Source organism: Agelaius phoeniceus, chromosome 10, assembly GCF_051311805.1.
Source record: "Agelaius phoeniceus isolate bAgePho1 chromosome 10, bAgePho1.hap1, whole genome shotgun sequence".
NCBI classification, from domain to species: Eukaryota; Metazoa; Chordata; class Aves; order Passeriformes; family Icteridae; genus Agelaius; species Agelaius phoeniceus.
Window position 1 is genome coordinate 27,010,312 of NC_135274.1, and position 25,195 is coordinate 27,035,506.

General features: G+C 41.5%; 2 protein-coding genes across 4 annotated transcripts; one reads left to right on the top strand and one right to left on the bottom strand.

Annotated features, from left to right (window-relative positions):
• Positions 1–1,204: 1,204 nt before the first annotated feature.
• On the bottom strand, positions 1,205–19,860 carry RNF13 (ring finger protein 13). 3 transcript variants are annotated; one of them, XM_054639681.2, is made up of 10 exons: positions 19,708–19,860; positions 16,245–16,372; positions 14,087–14,167; positions 10,001–10,126; positions 7,989–8,076; positions 6,195–6,285; positions 5,586–5,691; positions 3,472–3,565; positions 3,054–3,134; positions 1,205–2,653 (listed from the first exon to the last, which is right to left on the bottom strand). In XM_054639681.2, the coding sequence occupies exons 2-10, from the start codon at positions 16,356–16,358 to the stop codon at positions 2,289–2,291; spliced, it is 1,146 nt and encodes a 381-aa protein (XP_054495656.1). In that variant the 5' UTR covers positions 16,359–16,372; positions 19,708–19,860; the 3' UTR covers positions 1,205–2,288. The 3 variants fall into 3 exon arrangements, with proteins under 3 accessions (XP_054495656.1, XP_054495654.1, XP_054495655.1); XM_054639679.2 differs by having other exon boundaries at positions 19,677–19,826; XM_054639680.2 differs by lacking the exon at positions 19,708–19,860 and adding an exon at positions 19,362–19,557.
• Positions 19,861–20,076: 216 nt separating this feature from the next.
• Positions 20,077–23,719, top strand: COMMD2 (COMM domain containing 2). Its single transcript, XM_054639429.2, has 5 exons — positions 20,077–20,343; positions 20,429–20,506; positions 21,290–21,372; positions 22,610–22,783; positions 23,276–23,719. Exons 1-5 carry the CDS (start codon positions 20,277–20,279, stop codon positions 23,471–23,473), a joined length of 600 nt encoding a protein of 199 aa, XP_054495404.2. The 5' UTR covers positions 20,077–20,276; the 3' UTR covers positions 23,474–23,719.
• Positions 23,720–25,195: the final 1,476 nt, after the last annotated feature.

Below are 25,195 nucleotides of genomic sequence, written 5' to 3' on the forward strand. Positions count from 1 at the left end.
CTCTTAAAACACATGTGAAGCTGTGCTCAGTGTCTGAACACAAAGCTGTACTCACCTTTTGACAGCAGAACCTTGTTTCTCCCCAGTTAGGAGGAATGAGGATATTATATTCCCAGAGCTGATTCTATGGTAAGGCCGGAGTGGATAGAATCGACTATAGCAGCACCCCAGAGGCAGAGCAGCTGCTGGCAGCACACACCAGGTACTTGTCATCACATTCCTTAGTGTGACATTGCTCCTTTCTGACCAATTTCCCTCTCTTGAGGTCTATGTCACCTGTTTCCTTCTGCTTGGTTAAGAATTAGGTGTTGTTCAAATTACTTTTTCAAATGCATTTGTTGGTGAATTTTCCTAGCATAACTGTCTGCAACTGACTGCAGGCACTAGAATTACATAAGAGTATATTAAAAAGTTTAGGTCAGTCTGTGATTCTGGAACTCTTCAGATTTTGGGGGCCGTTCCTGGAATACAATAATGAATAATCATATGCACTCACAGCAACAGCAGGGACCTATTTTAAGAAAAATCTTTCAGTGTAGTAATTACATTTTCAGAAACCATTTTCCCATTTGGACTCACCTAGACATATGCACGCTGAAGGGGAATTTTGCCTTGTGAAAATATACCACTACACTGGCTGTCATTACCCCATGGCTGCTGGCAGCAGTGGTTCCGAGATGAATCATCCTTTTGTTATTATCCTTTTGCTGTGCCTCATTGTGCAAAATAAACTTTCCCTGCTCTCAGCCAGGGCCAGAAAACAGATCTGCACTGCAGAGTATGTGGCTGCATAGAGTGTAAGGTCAGAAACCACATCTGGGACCACCTCACCTGCCATCACTTGGCCAGGGTTCTAGCACTGGGCTGTGGTTCTGCAGGTGCTGCCAGCTGGGTAGGAATTGTTCAGAGCACCCTGGTCCTCCTTCACACTCCCCCATGCAAACTACAGACTCTGGCCAGTCCAAACTCCTCCTCAAGCTAGAAGTGAACAAAAATGAAGGTTTTCTGCATAACTGAGACCCCTGCACATAGCACTGGTCAGTGCAACCCCTTGTACTGTGATTCACAGTATGATGCAGGAAACATCTGCTTGGGCTCCCAATAGTTCCATGTTACACATCTTCAAAAGCACTTCAGCCTCAGTAATGGAGGTGAGTACTCAAGGCCTCAAGTGATGCAAAAGTTCAATAAAGTCCTTTTGATATTTAAAGTGGAAAACATGTTTATTAACATTCTTTCAAGCTTTCCTTAGTCAAGGCCATATAAAAAAATCTCCATTTGAGTATATGCATGGTTTTACTTTCTACATAGTTACAGAGGTATTATATAGAATCTACCTTTTTTGTGATACACTGGTAAGTACTGAGTTCTGTGAGACTGGTGTAAGCACTTGTTTTCAAATCAGGTATTTGAAAAGAACAATTTTTTATATACAGTTTAGCAGACTAATGCAGCATAAAATGCTCTTAGTAAGAGGTATATGAGCCAAGGATCAATATAATACTTACCCTAAACTTTTTTTTCTGTGTGGAACAAAACCTCTGTCTCAGTTATCTCCCAGCTCCCACCTCCTCACTGGAACCCACACAACGAAGTAGTAGAAAGGAGGGATAATAATGTGCTTATGGTGGACCTGACCTTGTGAATTGCTCAAAACTAAGCATATACTCTTAAGTTTCCTCATCCTGGGAATTGCCCAATGGAACTGCTTAAACTCAGCTACCATCGCAAATTCCAAAGGATCATTTGGAATCACTGCACTGAGATAAAAGTGGAATTTCTTCTGCTTTAACATACCAGCACATAGAATATTGATCTGTTCTACTTTTTCCTTTCAGCAGTGGTGACAATTTTTAGGAAAACTATACAAACATGCAAATACAGTTTTTGTTGGGCCTAAGGGGTAACACATATCTACATATAATAAATATTGCTCTCAGGATGACCCAGTTGTAGCTACAAAATGGAAATAAAAGTACTTCCAGAGAAATCCCATTTCAACAGGAGACAGTCTCTGCGATATTTCAATTGATATAAACTATTAACATTATTCATTAGCATAGTGAAGTCCAGTTTAAGTGTTGGTTTTGAGAAGACAGAATGCGTGACTTAATACCTGAATCAAAAATAATCTACCTGTAATGATTTAACCAGAGTACTACTACATGAACTGCTGCTCCTATCAAAGAAACCAAATGGATTACAGATTAAAAGAGATTCCCTATGCAAAGGTATGTAAATAGCCTCAAGAACCCTTTTGTTCATACACCTATGGGTCATTAGTAGTCTCAGACAGTGTTTGCCACTCTGTACTCCCTGTCCTCACTGGGCTGCAGCTGAACCACTACACTTTCTTCATTCATCCCATTTTCCGCATCACTGCTATCAACATTGTCATTGTCATCCTCCTCATACTCTGAGGACTCGGTCATGTTCTGATGGGAATGGGACTCTGACAGAGCCCCGAAGGACTGTGTGCTGACCGAGGCCAAAGGCCTGAGCAGAGGAGTGTTCTCAGACACTTCATTCTCCTCTTGGCTGCTGTCTGTCTCCGAGTCAGAGTCCCCCTGGGAAGGGACCACTTTCTGCTTACACACAGGACAGGTTTTTTTTGTTTTTGTCAGCCATGGGTCCACACACTTGCAGTGATATGCTGTTAGAAAATAAAATACAAGGACTTCATTATAATGGGGAAAAGGACAGGGAAATCTGCTAAACCATTTCTGTTCAGTGACACTGGAGAATTTTAGAACATAACACACAGAGAATTCTAGTGCCAAATTTGTTGGCATGCAGCCTGTTCAAAAGGCCTATTTATTTAAATGCAAAAGTGTTACAATAAATATTGATATTTAGGGGACAGCATCAAGTCTCAATTTTCTTTTATGTGTATATCCAAGGAAAATGCAAAGTGGGAATGCTAGCTTTTTAGCTTGCCTATTAGCAAAATGGGATTTTATAAATCACTTACTGAACATATGCACTGTAGGTTTTGGACAGTGTTTTGGAAAGCTGTTTTAATCTAAATTCAAACTTAAAACCCAGTTGCTTACCATGAGAGCACGGAAGGATCCTGAGCTTGTCTCCATCCTCATATTCATCCAGACAAATGGCACACACATCATATTCATCTCCTACAGCATACAATTGAGAATTAGTTTGACTTTAAAGGACTTGCAGCAGACCCTCCTGACATGCACTTGCATGCAATTTCTGCACTAATTTTTTTAAGCAGTGTTTTAATGCTCGGCCACAGCCTTCTCTGCACCCATTAAGGAAGTGTTAGAACTCCTCTATTTCAGCGAGAACAGGGCCAAGCCAAACGTTTTGTATGCTTTCACTCAAAACTCTTCTACCTATTTCAAGTGTACTCAAAATTATCACTGAAACTTAATACCCCTTTGATTTACAAGGTTTTTGGAGTTAAAAACAATATGATCCAGTGAGTTAGACAAAGAATGATCCACTTGCCTTTCTTAAACTTATGTACAGGAAGTTTCTTAAGCTGATCCTTCCTAAGCCGATTCCTTCTTGCTCTGTGTCTGTCCTGAACAAATTTTGTTATCTAGATAACAAGATAACACGAATAGTAAGTTACACCAATAAAAGAACAATAAAAGTTTTGATTTATGAAGCTTTGCAGTAAGTTGGTCGAAAAAGAACCCTAGCTAACAAAAAATAACTTCTTCCCTTGGCTGAACACAAGGATGAAGCCAAACAAGCCTAAAGGCTGTTCTCCATGAACATGGCACTTGGAACTGAGAGCGCACAAGGGGTTTTTTGAGAGGAAAGAGAAACAAAAAGGTAAGTATCCTACATAAAATAATGGCCATTGCTGCAATCCTCTACTGAGGCCTGTAAAAAGCAGGAAGCATACTGCAGAGCAAAACACAATTCAGTAAGTTTGATCAGTTTTTCTTACAGGTTTAAATTATGACAGCTCTTTTAGAGAGTTATTCCCACATTCATCAGAACTGTTTCCATATTAGCTAAAAAAGTAGGTTGAGGAGTAAAGGGTTTACTTTGAGTTATTGTTACATGTTATACTATGCCATACTAAGATCACTCAGAAAAAAAAAAAAAAACCACACTAAATACAAAGCTCTCCAAATAAGTGTAATAAAAATTTTGTTTCCATTTTCTTCGTAGTCCCGAATGCTATTTCTGTTCAATTTCTAAATTTAGCACCTGTGAGATGACATTTTTTCAAATATGATGACAAGCAAAGAAATGAACAAAGGATATTTGAATCTAAATTGTTCATTCAGGCTCTTTCACCACAGCTAAACCGTAAGCTGTATGCACAAACTGCAGTTTTTCTGCTGTAATGCAGATCCTTAGTGACAATCAGAGTCTCATGTAAATTTCCTAGTTAAAAACAAGATTGTCTTAAAGAAGCAGGGACAGAATCAGAAAAGAATGAGGACCAAATCCAACCTGGAACCTCCCTGAGCTCAATTTCACTGCACCAATTAATTGTCCAGTGCTCTAGTCTGTTGAGCTGTCTCTGTGAAGACCTCTCTATATGCAAGGGAATCAGTATCTCCTAGTTTAGTATCCTTGGCAAATTTACTCAGTGTGTATTCGACTCCTCTGTCTCAGTTGCTGACAACAACACAGCAGAGAACTGGCCATAAAATTGACCCCTGATGAGCACCACTGCAGCCCAGCCACCGGTCAGGTGTTACCCCTTTGCTGCAACTCCCTCAGCCTGACCCTACCCACAGTTCACCCACCGTCCTGTGTACACAGTTAGCTTTCCTGGGGTGGTTTTGTATAGAAGGACACTGTAAAAGACAGCAGCAAAACTTTGCTAAAAAGGAATTCATCTTTAGGTGATCATTCTGCTTTGTTTTCAGAGTTGCTGCAATTGCAATGGTGTCAAATGTGCCCGGGATTGTCAATGAAATATGTAACTTCCAGTGCAAAAAATACTAATGCAGAAAAATATTTTAGGTGTTTATACAACAGTTGATGCATTACTTGCTTTTTATTAGAAGGTAAAATAATAATTTTGGCACAGATTACAAAAAAATGGGATGCTGAGTATCCCGAAATATGTAACTATGCTACCTTCCCATTTCAAGGAGAGATGTCCCAGCTGAGAACCCCTACAGCAATGCATGTGCTGAGATCAGTGCTCTGTGCTGTGAGGCTCTGTGCTCACACACTCGTAGCTACACCTAAGTGCAGGACAAAGCAGTGAGCCCTGCACCCTGGAGCAGTGGGACTAATGATTACTAAGTTTGGTAAGGCAGGATATGCTCACAGTGTACAAGAGCACAAGGTCACTCTGTATGGGGCCAAAAGCCAAGCACTTGTGGAGTTAAAAGTGCAGTGAGGACAATTCCTACAAGCAGTTACACGCTAAGGAGAACATGCAAAAGCTCCTGATATCCCTTTGACAAAATCCTGCACCTGTTTGTTTTACTGATAAACTAAAGGATTACATGTAAGCATGGTACAGATATGTGCAGTACACACAGCTTGACTCTTCCTTTACTGTATACCTTCCTTTAACTTCAGTGTGTGACAGCTCCCTGATGATTTGAAAGAAAAAAATATTATTAAAAGAAGAAACTTACCATAAATATGACGATGAGAATAAGACAGATCCCTACTATTATTAGGAAAGGGATTAAGTAGTACTCCAAAGGAAGACTGAACTCTGGGATTAACACAACGTGGCCACTGTGGGGAGGAAGAGATAACACCTTCTAAATTAATGAGAACTTAATGAACAAGTTGAGGAGCAAATACAATAAAAAAAATTTTAAAAAGATTGTCACACAAGACACAGGAACCCTACAGGAACCCTACCTGTGCACGGCAAGGTAGAAAATTCAGTCCATAGCCACACAATGTAAAGATAATTAAATGAAAGTATAAAACACTGTTTCTTAGAACATTTTTTGAGTTAAAACTATTTACTGACCTCAATCAAACCTAGAGAAACCAGGAAAACCACCTCATAGCTGCTTTGACAGAAGAATGAAAAAAATGTAACATGACTATCAAAACATACAGTGAAATTATTATTCACTAAAGCATTACAGGTTGCTCTCAGCCACAAGACTTCACCTGAAACACCTATAACCTCTGTCATCACAGCATCCTACTTTAAAGCCATAAATATTCAAAAGAGACAACAATTGAATGCAAGGAGTAACACAGCTGCATGTGAGTTAACCTACCCTTTTTCATAAGTAAACTCCTCTTTAAGAGAATTAGCTGATGTCTCACCAATAAAGACAGAAGGAATGTCAATCTTCTTTAAAATCTCAACTGTATAAAAAAAAGTAGGAAAATAAAGCTATTATTATGTGGACAATCTATGGGTACTCAAGATACAAGACCTGAACATTATGAGACTATCACAACAGGAAGACATTTTAGCACAGTGACATTCAGCCCAACGCACATGCATGTTACAGCTTTACTTCATGTAAGTACTATTATTTTTCCTACACAATTTCTAGGGAATTTATTGCAGGTAGAAAAGTTTCAATTCCTAATGGAATAAAGGGAGCCTAAAACCAAAATATGTTGATAAAACAGGATCATAATTTTAACTAGAATACCATTCTTCACTCAGAGATTCAAGCAAGTCACATAGCTCCATTGATTTCCAGAATTTCTGGCAACTTACATGATTTTGTGAACTGGTTCTATAAGTTTTAATTAATCTGTCTTCCCTCCTTTTCACCCCAAACATAAATAAACATACTGGAAACAACTGTGGCTAGATAAGGTCAGAAAGAAGAAAGAAGAAAATTAACACATATTTCAGTCTCAAGAAACTGGATGAATTGTTGTCTTCTCTGTCTACCAGTGAAGGCAGTAATAAATGAAAACTTATCAAAAGATAAGTCACACATTCTAGAAAACTTTCTCCTCAGCTTCATGTTATATTGATTTTCCCCCTAATAGTTCACACTTAAAGCTCAAAGTAACCTGAGTTTAGTCCATCTCAAAGCAGTCAGGTTCCCCAAGGCAAAAGCACATGTGGCTGAACGTCAGCTCACTCTATGAGGTCTGTGTGTGTTGGGAACTTGTTCTACATTTGGTTACTCAGTGAAACCTGAAAATAAGATTCACATGGGTTGAGAATTCATTAAACCCACTTTCACATAATTGCCCAGACTACTCAGCTCCCATGTAGTTTGTCAAAGTTCACTCCTAGTTTACTCAATGGCATTTCCACTGGAAAAGAATTTATTTTCCTCTTATTTATTTTCTTGTTCCATATTAAACAGGTTGAAAACTGAACAAAATAAAGAAATGCCACAAAGAAAGCAGTAACAGCACTAGAAACACAAAGCACATACCACAGATAAAACCCAGCACTCTATATTTCAAGATGTTCTCAACATATCCACTTCATGAAGGTTAAAATTGGAACAGCTAACACAAGAATGGTAAATGGTGCACTGGTCTCTAAAAACTCTCTTTCCAACTGAAAATCAGTGCAGGTGATATGCTAGAATCCATTTGTCCAGAGGAACAGGAAGATGCATCCAACAGTGCATCAACAAACTGGAATGACTGGAATCACAGATGAACTTCATGATCTAAAGTCCTTTCCAACCTAAATGGTTCTATGACTCTAAATACTACAATGTCATATTATAAAGTTTGCCAAATGCGCATTTTCTACTTTTCCACTTAACTAAGAATACATCAGCTATTTTCCACATAAGTAATATAAATCTAGCCCAGAACGCTTGAACTAAAATTGAAGGAAAACCAAAAGAAACATTGAGAGAAGACACAAGTCAATGTATTTGTTCTTATGCAAAATTTCCTGTTATTATATCTTAAAAGCAAGAGGATTTATCTGGGTTTTTTGTTTAATTTGTTTTTGGTTTTTGTTCATTTGTGGTGGTGGTTTTGTTGTTGATGTTCTTGTGGTTTTTTTGGTGGTGCTGCTGTTTCCAGTGGGTGAAATGATATTCAAACAGGAGAGAAGAAGTGATACCTGTACTTACTGTCGTTGGATCCCATGCTTATGAGGTCATCAGAATCAACATTGTGAACTATAGCTGCCTTGTATCCGGCCCTCTGGGCATTTAAGACCTGTAAGCCACACAAAATGCTTACTGGAAAGACTATTGCTTCCAAATACAGTAGCCTGCCTGTGCTTTCTGAGATAAGGTGCACTCCCACAAAGTGATTAATATGGACATAATTTGCACCTATAAACCATGTGTCACCTTTCAAGGCAAAATCATATAATTATTCTTACACTCATGTAAAAATTTCTTCAGAAAGCCATTTTAATATTGTCTGCAGACAGACTATATATATATATATATATATATCTCAAAAACAGAATTAAAAACTTTCTACAAATAGTTAAAAATATTTCATCATAATTGAAAATAAAGGCACTAACTGACTTTGGTAATCTAGATATTACCACTTGAGAGTTCATCAAGTCAGATGAGTAGTATCTTTTCTGTGCTTTAGAGATGTCAAATATCTCACCTGAAAGCCCAGGTATAAGAAGCTCTCTCATGGAAAAGTGCAAAATTATAACTATAGGTACAAAACTATTAACATCCTGTGTACCAATTACATTTCTAATATAGACTCACCTTTTCATTAATACAAGGAAAACCCAAGGTCCATGTAAATGGCATTTACTGCAGCAACTATTACCAACATAAACTTAGCTAAGTTACAACTGTTCATCTTGGATATTGCTTTTACTGCATCCATCACAGTATAAAAATCTCTGCACAAGCTGCAAAAGGCACTTAAGAGCGCCTTGAGAAACTTTTGGGTTACATCCCAACAACACCAATTCTCTTCCCATATTGCTAATGACTATTTCAAACAGCAGAACAATGATACTGGAAGATGCAGAATGTAGACACCTTGAGAAATTCCAATATTAAAAAAAAAAAGCAAATCCACTTAGAGATGTTAACATACATGCATGGTTGAGAATTTGGCCAATATTGCATCACCACAGAAAATATCCATAGTGCATGCATAAACAAATCAAGAAATAACTTATACCTGCACTTGTAACACTTGTCATTTTCAACTAAGACAGAAGTAGAGGACTTTTGCCCCCTTTGTTTTCCCACTGAGCCATATGCACACACAGTGGCAAGATTCCCAGGACAGACTGTGTGCCATTCCCAAGTCTGATGTGAAGGCAGATGACACGCAGTGAACCTACCTCTGCAGGTGGAAGCTACAGTCTAGGTAGAATTTATATGGCTCAATCACCACATAACTGAATCTACCACACAGCAGCAAAAGCAAACACAGCTGGAATCTCCTTTTAGTTCATGAAACTCAACAACAAACTGAAGAGCCCTGTTTTCCTTAAGACATCCTTAGCTGCCTCATTGTATCAGATTAATTTTCAAGAAAGCCATAGTCAAACACAAATCATTCTAATTGTGCATTTTTAAAATCAGAGAACATTAAGGGTTGGAAGGGACCTGGCTGGAGCATGTCCAGAGAAGGGAATAGAGCTGGGGCAGGGTCTAAAGCACAAGGAGTGGCTGAGGGAGCTTGGGGGCTCAGCCTGGACAAAAGGAGGTTCACGGGTGACCTTCTCACTCTCTACAGCTCCAACAGGAGGGTTCAGCCAGGTGGGAATAGGGCTCTTGTCCCAGGCAACCATCAGTAAGACAAGGGGACATAGTCTAAAGCTGTGCCAGCAAAGTTCAGGTGGGACATCAGGAAGAATTTCTTCACAGAAAGGGTGATAAAACATTGGAGATGGTAGAGTCTCCATCCCTGGAGGTGTTTAACAAAAGCCCAGGCATGGCACTCAGTGCTCTGGTGTAGGTGACATAATGGTGTTTAGTCACAGGTAAGCCATTGGTTGGACTTGGTGAGCTCTGGTTTATCTGTCTGGAGACAATAAAATTCTCCCTCCACTTCGTATCCATATCTATTCCACTGTTAACTACAGAAATTTTTCTGAAGCACCAATAAACTCTTTGAAACAGAGGGTGGGGGAAAAATCACATCTTACCTTGACATCAAAGTTGCACTCCAGCCTTCGGATTAACACAATAAAAGCACCAGAGGAGTTGTCTCTCAGTGGAGGTGGGGCTATAGGTTCACATGCATTCTCTGGTTTGGAATTTATTAGAAATCCCTAGAAAACAGGAGCAGAAAAAGAAGTTTCATTTCTTTATAACAAAAGGGTCAGTAGTCAAGTATATGGAAAGAAAATGGCACATTTTCATACAATAGCTAAAAAAATTGTTATTATCAGCTCAGTCCTATATCACAGTAAGATTTCTGCTACTTCCCTGACTACATATTTTGATTCATCAGAATTTTTATATCTGTAAAGAATTAGAAAGTTTAGAAGAAAATACAGTTTTTCTAATCCCATCATACTCAGACTCTGCAGTGTAATTCAAGAAAAAAGAAGACAGCATATACTACATTAATATAGGGTAACTATTGTTCTAGGACACATGAGACTAATACAGGAAACCACAAATACAATGGCCTAAGAAACACCAACACAAACTCAGCACTCACCAATTAACAACAGAACACAAGCAAAGTTCCATTTATATGACCCCAGCACTGACCTAGCATACAAAACAGTTGGTTTGCTATGGTAAGCAAAGATCACTCAATAAGCTACAGCTGAAAGCTTCAAGAAGTAGGAAACTCTGGCAATACCAACTTTGAAGCAATCTTTGAGTTTTTAGGTGGCTGAGATGGTGACCTTCTGTCAGCAGTCTATAGCCACTTACTATAGAATCTGACAAATAGTTTTTTACAACTTGCTTACTAATAAATCTTAATCACAAGTTCTGAAAGAGTATTTCATGCTATTGTAACAAATATCATAGCATTTTAAAAAACTAATTAAAATCTTAATGCAAACAGAAAGTTTTAGTATAATATTCAGTTCTAAAACTCCATCATTTCTACACATGTGATGACATCTGCCTTAATTAAGACACAGAGCTGTCTAAGAGTTAAAAAGGTCAGAATCAAAGCTCCTTATATCTATTTCTGGTGTATTAAATTGGCTCACTACTTGGGTCACTTAATCACCCTCTGATTCCCAATATAGTCAGTAAACAACTACACAGCTTTAACATACCTTCTCCCCATGATAACACTCACTGGGCATGGAAATGAAGCTTGCTTGAGGGAAATTGCACAGAAATTCCTGAGTTACAGGAATTCTTGCAGTACTTTATTACCCTTTGGGATTAAAAGGGCAACATGGAATTAAAGAGCAGTCTACCCTTTCACCTTACCACCAGCTTTTTTTCCTTTTTTTTTCCTTGCATAGGGGTTACTTTCAACACTGCAACATTAACAATGCTGCAGAGCCAGTTTTTGGGGCCCTACAGGCTTACAGACAGAATAAACATGAAAACAATCTCCTGCCCACACGGGCTATTCACGGTCTCCATGGGGTTAATACAATACAAACTCCCCTTTCTCCAGAATTTGGAAGGTGGTCTGCCTAAATTTTTGTTTAAGAATTCTAAGCTGTAAAAGTAAACACATCTCAGTCATAAACCCTCATACATTGTCCAAAGGGAACAGCAAGACGAATCACTGCCACATGACTGATTCCACGTAGCCACTGCCACAGCAAAAAAAAGTAAGGAAGCCTGAACCTCCCACAAGCCCTAAATTGCCTGGATGGCCAGACACAAGCTCCTTTCTCGTGGACAAGTGTTTCAATTGCCCGAGCGAAACAGAAAATACATTTTATCCAAAATGAACAAACTTACTGACACTGACTTGTACAAACCTGACTCTAAAGGAAACAAACGGTTCCTGTCACTGCAGAGCACCTCAGGTCAGGCAGCCAGAGAGAGAGACCCTGCCCCTTGATGCTGAACTCAGCACAGCACACCAAAATGCATAATCTCAGCAACAAACTGCTTCAGAGAATGTGAAGACTAGAACTGAACTGGATATTCACCTGGCTTTTATGTACTTTTCTAAGCAACAGGACTATGACACCAGATCACAGCATTAACATCACCATAGGAAATTTATTTTTAAATAATTTAGTTTCTACCTCCTCTATCTTATATTACAGAGATAAAAGTTATGAATAAAAGCCTTCACACCAGTTACTACCGTCACCAGTATGTCTGGACAGCTACTACCTCAGCAGAACCCAGAAAGAGCAAAATGTGCCTTATCATTGCTGTCTAAGGAAGATGCATTTATTTAACCTCTCACAGTTCTTTCCTATTTTATTTTCAACTTAATCTCTCTTCTGTTAGTTTCACTCAGTCCTGTCTTCCAAGTGAGTGTACTGACCACACTAAAGACATGAAAAGTAATTATCCTGCTGTAAAAAACATTCTTGCAGCTGTATTTCAGAAGACATCAAGTCTTCAGAATTTCTAATCCAGTACAAAATACTGATAAAGCCTAACCTGTACTCCCATGGCCATATCCATCTTGGACAGTTTTTACATATTAATCATTTTCCATGAAGTCAATACAATTTTTCCCTTTCCAATTCCACTAACATTTGCAAACCTTTACATCTTATTTCTGTCTTCTCTAATACTAGGCGACTTTTTCAATTCCATATGGTGTAATATTTATAGGTTTTTCCATATCAATGAAAATGGGATTAAGAAAAATTTAAAAAATAATTAAAAGCCACCTGCATATTTTCTGCTAATTCAATAGATCAGCACTTCCTAGTGCCTTCTCTTGATATTATTATGACCAGTTTTCAAGTCATGGCCCAGCATCCCTACCCAACATGATGCTATTTCAAGAAGACACTCCAACAGATAAGTAACAAAAATGTATATGTGTATCTGCATTTTCCTCAAATATTGATACAGAGTGAAATAAAAGAGCGTGAGTGTAACCCACACCTTAAGGGGCACTGGGAGAATGCGGGGACCTTCTCACCTGCTACTGGGTGTGAACTGCAATTGAAGGGAAACCATGTAAGGAGAGGCCACAGGATCAATCACAATCCCTGCCCTGGACCCCAGTGCTGGGCACAGCACACAGGCACCACTGCAGAGCTGCAGCCCCCGAGCTTCTGCCCTCGGCTGCTTGAGCAACGCAACAAGAGTAGCAAACGCACAGCAGCTGTAACTTCCCAAAAAACTGAGCTACAGTTGTTTTATACAGCATAATTAACCTGGGCCACATGCATCTCTCTTGCTGTGCCACCCCTTCACAGTGTGAAAGGGCTTCCCAATGTAGGACTGTAGGGAGACAATGAATCTTCCAAATAGATTTTTCAAAAAACTGTATCACACAAAATTTAGTCTGTCTTCTGCTGATTCCAGTGCAAGGTAACTGACATCATGTATCAGGTATTGGCATCAAAACACAGAAAACAGTGGTCTATCAAACTTCTTAGTAAGATTTCCATTATTTATCTATTTTTAATATATTTGATAAAAATTCCAGCAAAATCTCCTTAAGTAGACAAAGATTACCAAAATTCACTTCTTTGCAAAAGAATCGGCCTTTTCACAGGCAACATCAGATCCTTTGCACGTTTGCTGCTCACTCACACTCCCACCCACAGCATCAGGGAGGGAATTGGAAGGGTAGAAGCTAAAGAACTTATGGGTTGAGATAGAGACAGGGTAATAGGAAAAGCAAAAGCCACACACACACAAGCCAAGGAAAATAAAGAATGAATTCGCTTCCTCCAAAGGCAGGCAGGTGTTGCAGGGCCCCATCACACACAGCAGTGACTTGGGAAGACAAATATCATACTCAAAAGGCCTTTCTCTTCTCTTCCTTGCCTCCACTTCATATACTGAGCATGATGTCACAGGGTCTGGAATACCCCTTTGATCGTTTTGGGTCCTCTGTCCTGGCTGTGTCTTCTCCCAGCCTGCCCAGCACTCCCAACCTCCTCACCAGCGTGGCAGTAGGTGGGAGCAAAAAGGCCTTGGCTGTGGGGGCACTGCCAGGAGTAACAAAATCACCTCTGTGTAATCAACCCTGTGTTCAGCACAAAGCCAAAACACAGCTCCATACCAGACACTGGAAGAAAATAAACTCTAACTCAGCTTAAAAAAGCACTATATATCTATATATCTATATATATATGTATATGTATGGGTTTTTTTACCTTCAAGCCTTCTGCTGGCAGTCTGTAGCCAAATCTAGCAGGTAGATCATCAAATGTCTGGGTTCCATTTTCAAGGTTATACTAAGAAAAATAATTAAAAAAAAAAATTAGATTTGCAACAAGACCAATAGTTAACAAGTATAAACAAAACCAAGTATCACTGTGTATTTTTTTAGATTAAAATATTCATCAGACATAGGACATCTTGTGACCATGTCGATGACATCACAAAACTGCTTATTCCACCTGTCTCCTACTCACATGTTAACACCATTCTTTTCTTATCTAGCTGTCAGAACAAGAAAGTAAGTAATAGATATTTTGTTGAACTATTTACATGGCAAATCTTTCTTTCTACTGTATAAAACTCAAATACTATCATATGTGCACAACAGAAACTACAAACAAACCAAGCAAGCAAAAATCTGAAGAGCGGGGACACTTTGATCTGGAGTTTTCTTTGGATGGTAGTGGTGGGTCTTTTGCCCTGGATTCATTTGTGTATAGGGAAAGCAAGCTTTTAAGAGTTGCTTTACTGTAGCCTCCATATGCCATCTCTTCCTAATTCCCAACTATACATTCAGAATAGTCACTGAAAAGTATCTCTATTTTTGTTTTATAACTATGAGTTTTAATTTTAATTTAGAGGAATACTATAAAAGACCCTAAATATGTGCAAGCTTTGTTTCCCCTTTCTTAGTTCATCTTCTCTGGCTGTATAGCATGCCAAACCAACACAGAATTCAAACAGAAAAAAATGCTGTGTATTTATGGCATATTTTTTAATTAAAAAAAAAAAAGTTTCCTGCAAAAGTTGTGAACTCTACAGTTAACAGACTTGAACATGCATCAGTTGTTTTATTAAATGGTTTAGTGAGTCAGAAATGTCTATTCATCACATCATCCAGCTGTCACACAGAACAGCCAAGTAAGGATCCTGTTTGCTTCAGAGGGATGCTTCCTACCAGCCAGGCTTGGACAGGGGAATCCAAACTACAGTTCAGAGAAAAACACTGCCATGATTTAGCTGAAGTCTTCCAAAGGAGCAATGTTTGGAAAGAGCTTTCTTCCCACAGACTTTGAGGGGAAAGAGGTAGGAATGGAGCCAAATTTCAAAGAAGCTTCTTTATTCTATGTAACCAATGTGCCCCACACAATCTCTCCTCCTGACCTTCCACCACAGAGAGCACCAGTGCACCACCTTCCATTCACCTTCTTCAAAATGTCCTGAGCTTGGGCTACTCTCAGTTTGCCCTTGAATCACTTGACAAGCCCCAGCTTAAGCCAGGAGTTTGACACAAGCCTATTTCTTTTTACCCCTTTTTAAAAAAATAACCAATCCTGTCTCACATAACAGCACTTTACATAGACAAGATCCTTTGAGGCTGCAACTATATGAGAACATAGAAGCATAAGACCACTCCTAAATTTAAAGGGAAAAGAAGAACTACTTTCCTTGGTAGGAACCCAAAACTTTGGCCAGAGTTTTGCTAACAAATGGTTAATCATTAAATGGTGAAATCTCTCAAGACTGTAAGTGATCTGTGCACCAGCGATTCCATGTGACACAATGCAAACATTCCCTCTTCTGAGCATCTTTTAAGCATTCCACTGGCTCCTTTGTACAGCAGTTTAGTATCTAGTTCATCTCTTAATTTCTTACTTCAAGATATTCTCAGAATAAATCTGCAACCTCCAAATATCTAAGAATAAAACACGCTTCATTTTTATACAGTATTGTTTTAGAATACTACACACAAAGCTTAAATAGGAAAAAAAAACCAACTAAATTTCCAAAGTGCTCTGTTTTTCTTTTTTGAGGTTGAGGTGGGTTGTTTGTTTTCTTTTAAGTAACTTTTCTAAGAGAGGAAGAAGCAAGAATGAGTTAGGTTTTTATGAAAAGAGGAAGCTCAGACTTGGTGACAGAGAAAAGAGGGGAAAGGGAAATTGTGCTTACAGTAAAAAGTTTAAAATTTCACAATAAAATGATCATGTCAGTGCCATAATAAAGTGATTATCTATCTGCATTGTTTCTTTGTATTTTTTCTTCAAAAAGTTTTTACAGAATAGTATAAACTGATTCATTAATAGAACAGTTGAAGAGATTATTCAATTTCATAGATATTTCATCCATGTAGAAAAGTATTATTATACTTACTGCTAAAATATCTGCCTCCACAGGTAAAAGATTCAGGAAGGCAAACAACTGCACAGTCACAATAGTGTATATCTGAGTGGCAGACAACATCAGCATTCCTATTGATAACAGCATATTTTATTCAATATCTGCAAGAAAAGAATCAGAGTCAAGGCACATAGCAAATACTTTCCTGTGTCATTTTACAGGACTCTTGTCACTTAAAACTTTTGATATGCAAAATGTCATTCAATGTATACCTTGAGAAACAAGTAATCTTAAAGTTATAGGGTTATTTTAGAAGTTACATGATTATTTTAGAAGTTCTTTTGCTAGAAGCATGTCCCTCCGTGGGAGTGACAGCATGCATAAACAACAAAAACTCTAAGAGCAAGACTTGATAAGGCTTTAGGCACCACAAAGCAATGCAAGGGGTACAAAGGGATGATCGTTCACATTACATTAATCATCTTTAGACACTTCATTTTAAACTTCCCTTCTTCTAGCACAATTCCAAATCAGCAAAATTCCTGATGTACCTTGAATAATTCCACTAAAAGTATGGATTCCAAAAATACACTTGCAAAAGCAATGCGATACCAACTTGAAGGAACTTGAGATTTCTCTCAGGCTTAGCTACACCATGACTGTGGGCAAGCAACCTCTTAAGAATACAGAAAGCACAAAGTATCTTATTCCCTTTATAAAAGCTCACACCTAAACATGATCAAGTCGGAAAACCCCACATTCAGAATTTAAATAAACACGCTCCAGTACACCTCATACCCATGAGTACAAAACAAGCACCGATGAAGTGCTACATCCAGCAGGAAATGTAACCACTTGCACTCCTGAATGTAAGAGAATTGTAGGGTCCACAGATATCTAAATGTCTCTAGAGATTCTTCCAGTCTCAAAATAAGAAATTACGGGAAATTACATAGAATAGTTGTAACACAAAACAATGGGTCCATTTCGGGGTCCAACATAGCTATAAGAATTAAAATAATTAACAGACAAGTTCCAAAAGTGCACAGTATGCACTTAATGTAATTATCTGAACATCTGGATCTCCACTAACTTCTTTTACTGGAGTAATTAATAAAGTACTTCAGAAAAAACTCTTATTAAGTCATACAAAATGTTAGTTGAAACAATTTTTTGTCAAAAACCTCCAAACTGTGGCTTCTTATACAAATGCTTTCATGTGAATTTATTTTCATTGGACTGTAGCTATTTCTTCTGAAAACTGTTGACTTAACTGAGAAATCACAGCCAACACTACTACTACTCCTTTCTTTTTCAGAATCAAGAAAAACCTAAGAATTCCTGTCCTTCTGACCTACCCTTCATGGGTTTTTCAACCAAAAAGCATTGTCCCATGATGTGATTAATTAAAGCAAATACCAGAGAGATAAACTTGACTTAAGCTAACATGAAGATAATTAGAATTTATTATTAGTATTTGGAAGAAACAGCTGATACTGATACTTTCAACTGTAGTATATAAAGTTTTGTCATTCTGCTCTCCAAAACCGATATGACATTAACAACTCTTAATGTTGTTAATTAACAACATGGTTCCAACTTGGCCAGAATCAGATATATAATGCTTTGTGAAATTTTCAACTGGTTCACAGAAATGAAGTTACACTCACAGGAAAGAAATAGTAGTGAGTTACAAAACTAATGAACTTTTATTACTAAATTAAGATTTATCACATTCTCTCATCAGCCTGCCCTAAAAAAGAGGACATCAGTGAAACTGGGAGGATAAAAGAACCATTGTTTCAAAAATACAGCCGTTTTTACTATGACAGAAACAACAATACACTTGAAGCTACCAGAGCACTTAAACCAACACAGTAAGTCCAGCACAGATATTAAGCAAGGTTAGAAAACACAAGAATTATAGTGATCCTTGCACACAACATGCATATACAGTGCACCCTTCCCCATCAAAGTTACATGCACACAAATTCTTCTGTGCTCAGGATCTGACGTCTCAGATGCAAGCCAAAAAGCCTTACAATTCCTGAAATTCCATGGCTCTTTGGAAAGCATGCCCCTCTCAGCTGAGGGAGGCAGCTCAGAGCATACAGAAATGCAGGTGTGTGGAAAAGGGCTCTACTGTAAACTAAACAAAACAAGTTCAACCTGACTCTGCAATAACCTTCCACGCTTCACACTTGATTTACCAGTGTGTATAGACAAAGTTGTCCTTAAATACTTTGAGTACTTCTTTGCACTCTCCATGCTAGAACGCACAAACCAAACTGTGCCTGAAGTGCTGCATCCCTCTGTCATGGGTCTGAAATGAGGAGGGGAAAACGTGGGGTGTGCTGGACCAGCACAGCTATGAGCAGCAAAACACCCTGGAGTAAATACACTAAGCACATATAAGATAAAGGTCACAAACACATTGCACAACTCAGAGACACAGACAAGAACTTTCACAGCTTTTGGCAAATATTCACAGGTCAGGCTTCATAAACTACACCTAAATATGAAATTTTTAGATATTTGTATCTCAATCAACTCAAAATCTGTTTCAGAGCACATACAACACAAAGAATTCTATATTCACATGGTTATGTTTACATTTTAACTCTCTCAATAAAACAGCTTTTCCCTCCCACTTCTAAAAAAAATAACTTGTACCTTTGTATGAAACAAACTTAAATTCTATTCTTTTAAAGCCAAATGTGACTGTAAATCTTACAGCAATCACAAAAACAAACCTATGAACATAAGGAAACTTTGTGACAAATTCCAAATACTTTGGTAGACTGGGCTGCACCTTCCAAAATTTCATAAGCAGAGGATTAACAAAAACTAGACAGCTAATAACAGTAATTCTCATTCACGTCTTCTAATCTCCCCATATCTGAATTCTTGCATTTTGATGCCATCGTATCATTACTGACACAAATGTCCATCTCACACCTATCACAAAACTGGACACTGACGCACGCGAAGTAAGATCAGCATTCACACCTGTTAAGATGCAGGAACAACTCCTCTCAATTAATTTTAACGTTTCTACTAAAAACTTGGCTTTCAGCTAGTCAGACTCGACGCTACTCATCATCCCGCAAGCCCAACCAGCACCTCCAGCTCGCCTCAAGAACCACGCACCCGGCAGAGACGGAACGCGCGACCAGGGGTCGAGCTTCCACCGGGCCAAGTGCGACGCTCGGGGAGCGCTCCAGAGGCCTCCGCTCCGCGTTGCTCATCTCCCTCCCGCGGTTCCCGGCAGTCCCGGGACCGCGGCCGCTCCAGCCGGGCTCAGCCCCGGCAGGGCCTAAGCCGCCTACGGAACCGGGCACCGCCCCGCCACTCCAAAGGTGGAGGCGAATAAGCACTGCGCAATGGAGCAGCAGGCCCGAAAGTGCTCGGCCGCCGCACGGTCGGAGCGCCCAGGGAGCCTAGCGGCCGTGCCCCAATGCTCACCTGCGGCCCGGGGGACCCGCCCCGCGCTCACCTGCGGCCCGCGGTCCCCGGGCGGCCTAGGCCGACGCCATGGCGCGTTCCGTGCGATCGGCGCCCGCGCCGGAAGTCCCGCCTGCCGCCGCTCCGTCGCGGGCGGTGGCACGAGACAGCCCATTGGCCGCACCGGCTGTCACTCAGTTGCGGCGGGGCGGGCCCGGCCCCGCCGGGGGCGTGGCTACGCAGTGGCTCCCGCCCCGCCGCCAGGGGGCGCGCAGCGCCTCCGGGGCCAAAGCGGCGCCTCCGGGAGCGCCTCGCACATCTGGGGCACATCTGGGGCACGGCTGGGGCACATCTGGGGGATAGGCTGGGGCACGGGCTGGGGCACATCTGGGGTACGGCTGGGGCACGGGCTGGGGCACATATGGGGCATGGCTGGGGCACGGCTGTCCCAGGGTGTCCCAGCGTGTCCCGGTTGTCCCAGGGTGTCCTAGGCTGTCCCTGCGGGTCCCAGGCTGTCCCAGCGGGTCCCAGGGTGTCCCAGGCTGTCCCCGCGGCCCCGGCGCTGCGCAGGCGCCTGCGGGGCGCCGCCCCTTCCCGGTTGTTGGTGGCGGAGCCGCGGCGATGCTGCTGGTGCTGTCGGTGGAGCACCGAGCTCACCTGGGCTGTTTGCCGCGGGCCGGCGACGCAGGTCTGGGCCGCGGCGGGTCCGCGGGCGGGGGGAACCGAGCCGGGCCGGGGCTGCAGCGGGGTCTGTTCTCTCTCTGTCCTTACAGCCGTCGGCGAGCTGGGGCGCCTGGCGCTGGAGCAGCTGCGGCGGGGAGCGGCACCGCGGGCCTGCGAGTCCGCCGCCAGTGAGAGCCGGGCGCGGGGAGCGGGGGCACCGGGACGGGGAGCGGGGTGACCGGCCGGGGAGCGGGCCGGGGACAGCGGGGGAGCGGGGAAAGCAGGCCCGGGCGGGGCGGAGCGGGCCGGGGGGCGGAGGGACCGGCCGGGCAGCGGGGGGACTGGGACGGGGAGCGCGGACGGAGCGAGCGGGGTGACCGGCCGGGTCATGGGGAGCCGGGGGGACCGGCCGGGCCATGGGGAGCGGGGTGACCGGCCGGGTCATGGGGAGCGGGGGAAGCAGGCCGGGCCATGGGGAGCGGGGTGACCGGCCGGGCCGTGAGGAGCCGGGGGAGCGGGCCGGGGAGCGGGGGGACCGGCCGGGCCATGGGGAGCGGGGGGACCGGCCGGGCCGTGGTGATGCCGCGGCAGGAGGGCGGGAACACGGTGGGCTCTGCGCCGGCCACGAAGCACTGCCAAGGCCTCGGGGCACGGCGGAGAGGGGCCCAGGGAAAGGGCTGGCGGCATGGAGCTCCAGCACCGCGGCCGTCGGTGCTTCGTGCCTGGGGTGGGGAGGGCTGCGGACGTCCCTTTTCCGACACAAGCCGTTCTCTGTACCATGCCATAAGAAATTGGTTTGTGTTTTTCTTAGTTTTATGCGCTAATATGCTGTACATTATTATTTGAAGGGCGTGACACCCTCTTCTTTTTCTAAGCATATTTTGCACATTAAGCATTTGATAACTTTGCAGCTTTGAGTCTCGCTGCTGCGACAGTTAGCAAGTAAAAAACACTTTGTGCTTTCTTTAAAGGAAAGCTGAACATTAGCGTTGACATCATTCAGCACGGGGTAGAAGGACTAGTGTATCTTCTTACTGAGAGTTCCAAGCTTATGGCAAGTATACTTTTTCATGAGGAATTTGGGGATACTCTAGCAATGTCTTCTGGACACGTAGGCCTCTAAAAATGCTGGTGAATGGGGAAAAGATAGCTCAAAATTTAATGACGTGTATTATTTTAATTTCAGAAAAAGGTGTCTCATCCTGTTGTCTTATTGAAACATTGTGTCTACGTGTATGACTCTGGAATTTGTAAACAGTGTCTGATGCTAAAACTTCACAACGCTTTAATAGTGTAATTTATTGCATATAGAGAAGCTTACTTCAGGATAAACTCTAAATAACAAAACTCAAATGAAGAGTTTGTTGTTCAGCTACTGCACAGGATGTGGGCTAGACTAGCCCCCTGTTCAGCATTCCTTGTCTTTGTCCAGTGTGGTGGGTTTGAGAGCTTTTTCAGCTCTTGGCATCAAAAGTTTGAGTGGGTATAAGTAGATACTAAATGATTAGTAGTTGGACAATTACTGTTTCCATCAGAAAGGCTAGTAACTATTGATATAGTAGAATATTTGAGCAATGACTACATGGAGAAGGAGTGCAGAGACAAGGAATGCCCGATGAAACTCAGGCAAGTGTTGTTCCCAAGAGTCGGTGAGGAGGGGATGGAAATGGTGCAGAGCCTTTCCTTGAAACAGGGCTCTTGAGTGACAGGGTACAGTGTACTGTGCTAGGATGTGGTTGGTTGCAGACTGTTATTGCGGGGTGGTGCATCGGGGAGCTACAATGGTGTTTTCTGCGGAGTCGCTAACAGCTTCCCCAGTGCTGGGCCAGGCTGCTGCAGTAAGCACAAAGGCCTGTGAAGCTTCTCCTGCCCTTGGGACAGGAGCCTGAGCATTGTGCTGTGTGCTGCTCACGTGCAGATCACTGCTGGGTATTTGCAGTCTGGTTATCAGTGGCACAGGAGCACCCTGACAAGTGTCGGGCCTTGTGACACAACTGAGGTGCTCCCTCACGCTGTTTTGGTCTTTGATGTGAAGGCTTACATGTGATGGGGATGAATGTTCTTTAAAAAAATTGCTTCTGAATCTCATACAAATCTGCAGTAATGCATCAATATCTGCAGATCCTTTAAAACCTGGATATTTGTTTTGTCAGAGGTGTAGAATTGTACTTGGACATTCCTGCAGGAAAATAAATAAATAACTGCACCATAGCATAAGTGATGTTTAGTTACAGTTTTATTTGGTTGTCAGGAAATAATGATGATTACCTGGCCTAAATTGCTATTTCTAGATTTCTGAGGCTGACTTCCAAGATTCCATTAATGTTTTGGGATTCTCAGATGAATTGAACAAATCCTTGGTCCAGCTGTACCTTGACAACAGGAAAGAGATCAGGAGCATTCTCGGAGAGCTGGCACCAAGGCTTCCCAGCTACCACAGTCTGGAGTGGAGACTGGATGTACAGGTGACTTCCCTGATGTTTTTAGTATTCCATCCTTTCCTTCACAATTTTTTTGCATAATTAAAACCTGCTAAACAATATAAAAACAATTGAGGCAGCAGTACTTCATGTATTTAAAAGTGACATGACTTTGTTAGTGTCCCACAGCCAGTCAGCTGTGAAATGAACAGGATATGCAATGATGCAAAGTACTTGTTTCCTGATGAAAGTTGAATTCATGGTTCTATTGATGTTTTTAAAATATTAACATATACTAAACATATTTGGTCTTGATTATTACCTTATTTTCAGAAATATTATGAAATCATTGATTAAAGCAGGTTAGTATTAATTATAAAACACAATAGTAGCTTGTGTGTATCTTTAATGTGGATGCAAAGTGTTTCTGAACATTAGTCTGAACAGGTTCTACAAAGCTCTTGAGAACTGTTAAGAACAAACTTTGATAACCAATGGTCATTTTCGTGTTCCTGTTCCACTGGACCCCTCCTGCAGCTTGCAAGCAGAAGTTTGAGACAACAGATCAAGCCTGCTGTGACTATGAAGCTACATCTTAATGAAAATGAAGATCGAACTGCCCAGGTGTTGCAAACTGACCCTGCGACCCTTCTTCACCTTATCCAGCAGCTGGAGCAGGCGTTGGGGGAGATGAAGATGAACCACTGCAGAAGAATAGTGCGCAACATGAAATAACCTTGGTTCTCCTCTGCTGCCTTGCTAAGCAGTTTGTAAAACAACTCAAAACACTGCTCACAAATACATTTTGAGGAAAAATAAACATCTGGATCAGATGAACTGTTTTCCTGTGCCAGGACCTTGAGCCAGTATATACTGGCCAAATATCCTTGGCTGCCAGCTTCGCACATCTATGTGTGGTGACCTTTTTCACACAACCATCTTCATATATAGTACATGGTAATTAAATGTGATCAAATATTATGACTTGGGATTTTTGACTGGTATTTTTTATGTAATTGATCTCTGTTTTCAGGCGAAACACAAGATTAGCCAATACATTTTGAGGAGAGTGGTTTCCCTCATTCCATCTCTCCTCACTACAGCCAAAGTCTGGAACTCAGGGCAGCCAAGCAGAAGTTTTAGATAGAGATCTTTGAAACTTTTTGTGTCATCTCACTATTGCCCGATGAATCTAAACTTATTTGCCTTTTTCTCGGGTAAACATTTTAAAAAATCCAGCTGCTCTAGAGCTGATTGGCATCACAGTAAGTGCTGGCAGTTTACACATGGGTCATATCCTGAAGCATGTGCTAACTGAGAAGGGGGAGGGTTTTCCTTGGGGATTCTGAGTAAAATGGTCCGTTGAAAGCAGATGTTGAGAATGCAGAATGTCACTGGAGAGCCTGCATGTTTTTCTATGCAGTGTGTTGCAATATTGAAGAAGGAAAAGCTGCAACACTGAATGATTTTGTTTCCTTTTACAAAAAATTACCTCAGCTAAGGATGGTCAAAGGTAAACTTTGAAGCTGGGTGAAATTGAGAGAAGCTCAAACTCTGGCAGTGATCCACAAAGAGACTCAAGGAGAGAGAGGAGGAGAAAGATCCTTTATGCCAAGCATCTTACTTTTAAATTGTACCTTTCAGTTTGTTCTGGGGGAAGTACTGAGCCTGGAAAAGCAGCTGCTCGGCAGCAGGATTTGGGCTTAATTATTGGAAAAGCAGATTTGCCTTTAGGTGAGGTTGGAACTGCCCTGCAAGTTCTTGCTTCTCTGTCTTCACAGCATCCTGGGCGGCTGCTGAGGGCCAGCATTTCCATCCCGCTGGTGAGTGTGACTGCAGGGCAAGCAGCACGGGTGCTGTGCCTCTGTACAGCAGGGGAGGCCGGGAGTGAAAAGGCACATGTGTCAGTAACCCAGAGATACTGGTAAAATAGGAATTCACCATGGGATACTGACTCGGATTTTCTTCTAAACTCCCAAATTAAAGCCATATAAAGCTACATTTAATGCATCTTCTCTAATTAATTTGCACTTGCTTTATAGAAACCCTTGAACATGACAAGACTACAAAGCATTTTTCAGAAGCTACTAAAAAAAGTTACAGTGCTACTTTTAACCCATTGTATGGGTTAAAAGTATTATATTATGGGTTATTTTTTGTAACAGGGTTTTCTAAATTTAGTACTGTTCCATTGTGTTCTTTGTTCTCCATTGCCATTTAGTTCAGAGGAACACAAGTTTTCTGTTCCTGTAGGGCTGCTCACAGATGGATGTGGAGCACCAGCTGTAGTTACTGCCTGCTTGGAGTCTCCTTGCACAGAGCAAACCCAAAGCAGAGGCAGAACCATGCCAGGCTGTGCTGTGTGCTGGTCACTTGTTTACTGAGAAAGAACAAGGCTTGCCCAGGGACCCCTGAATGTTGTACTTTATAACAGACATCACAGGTGTTGCTTCACCT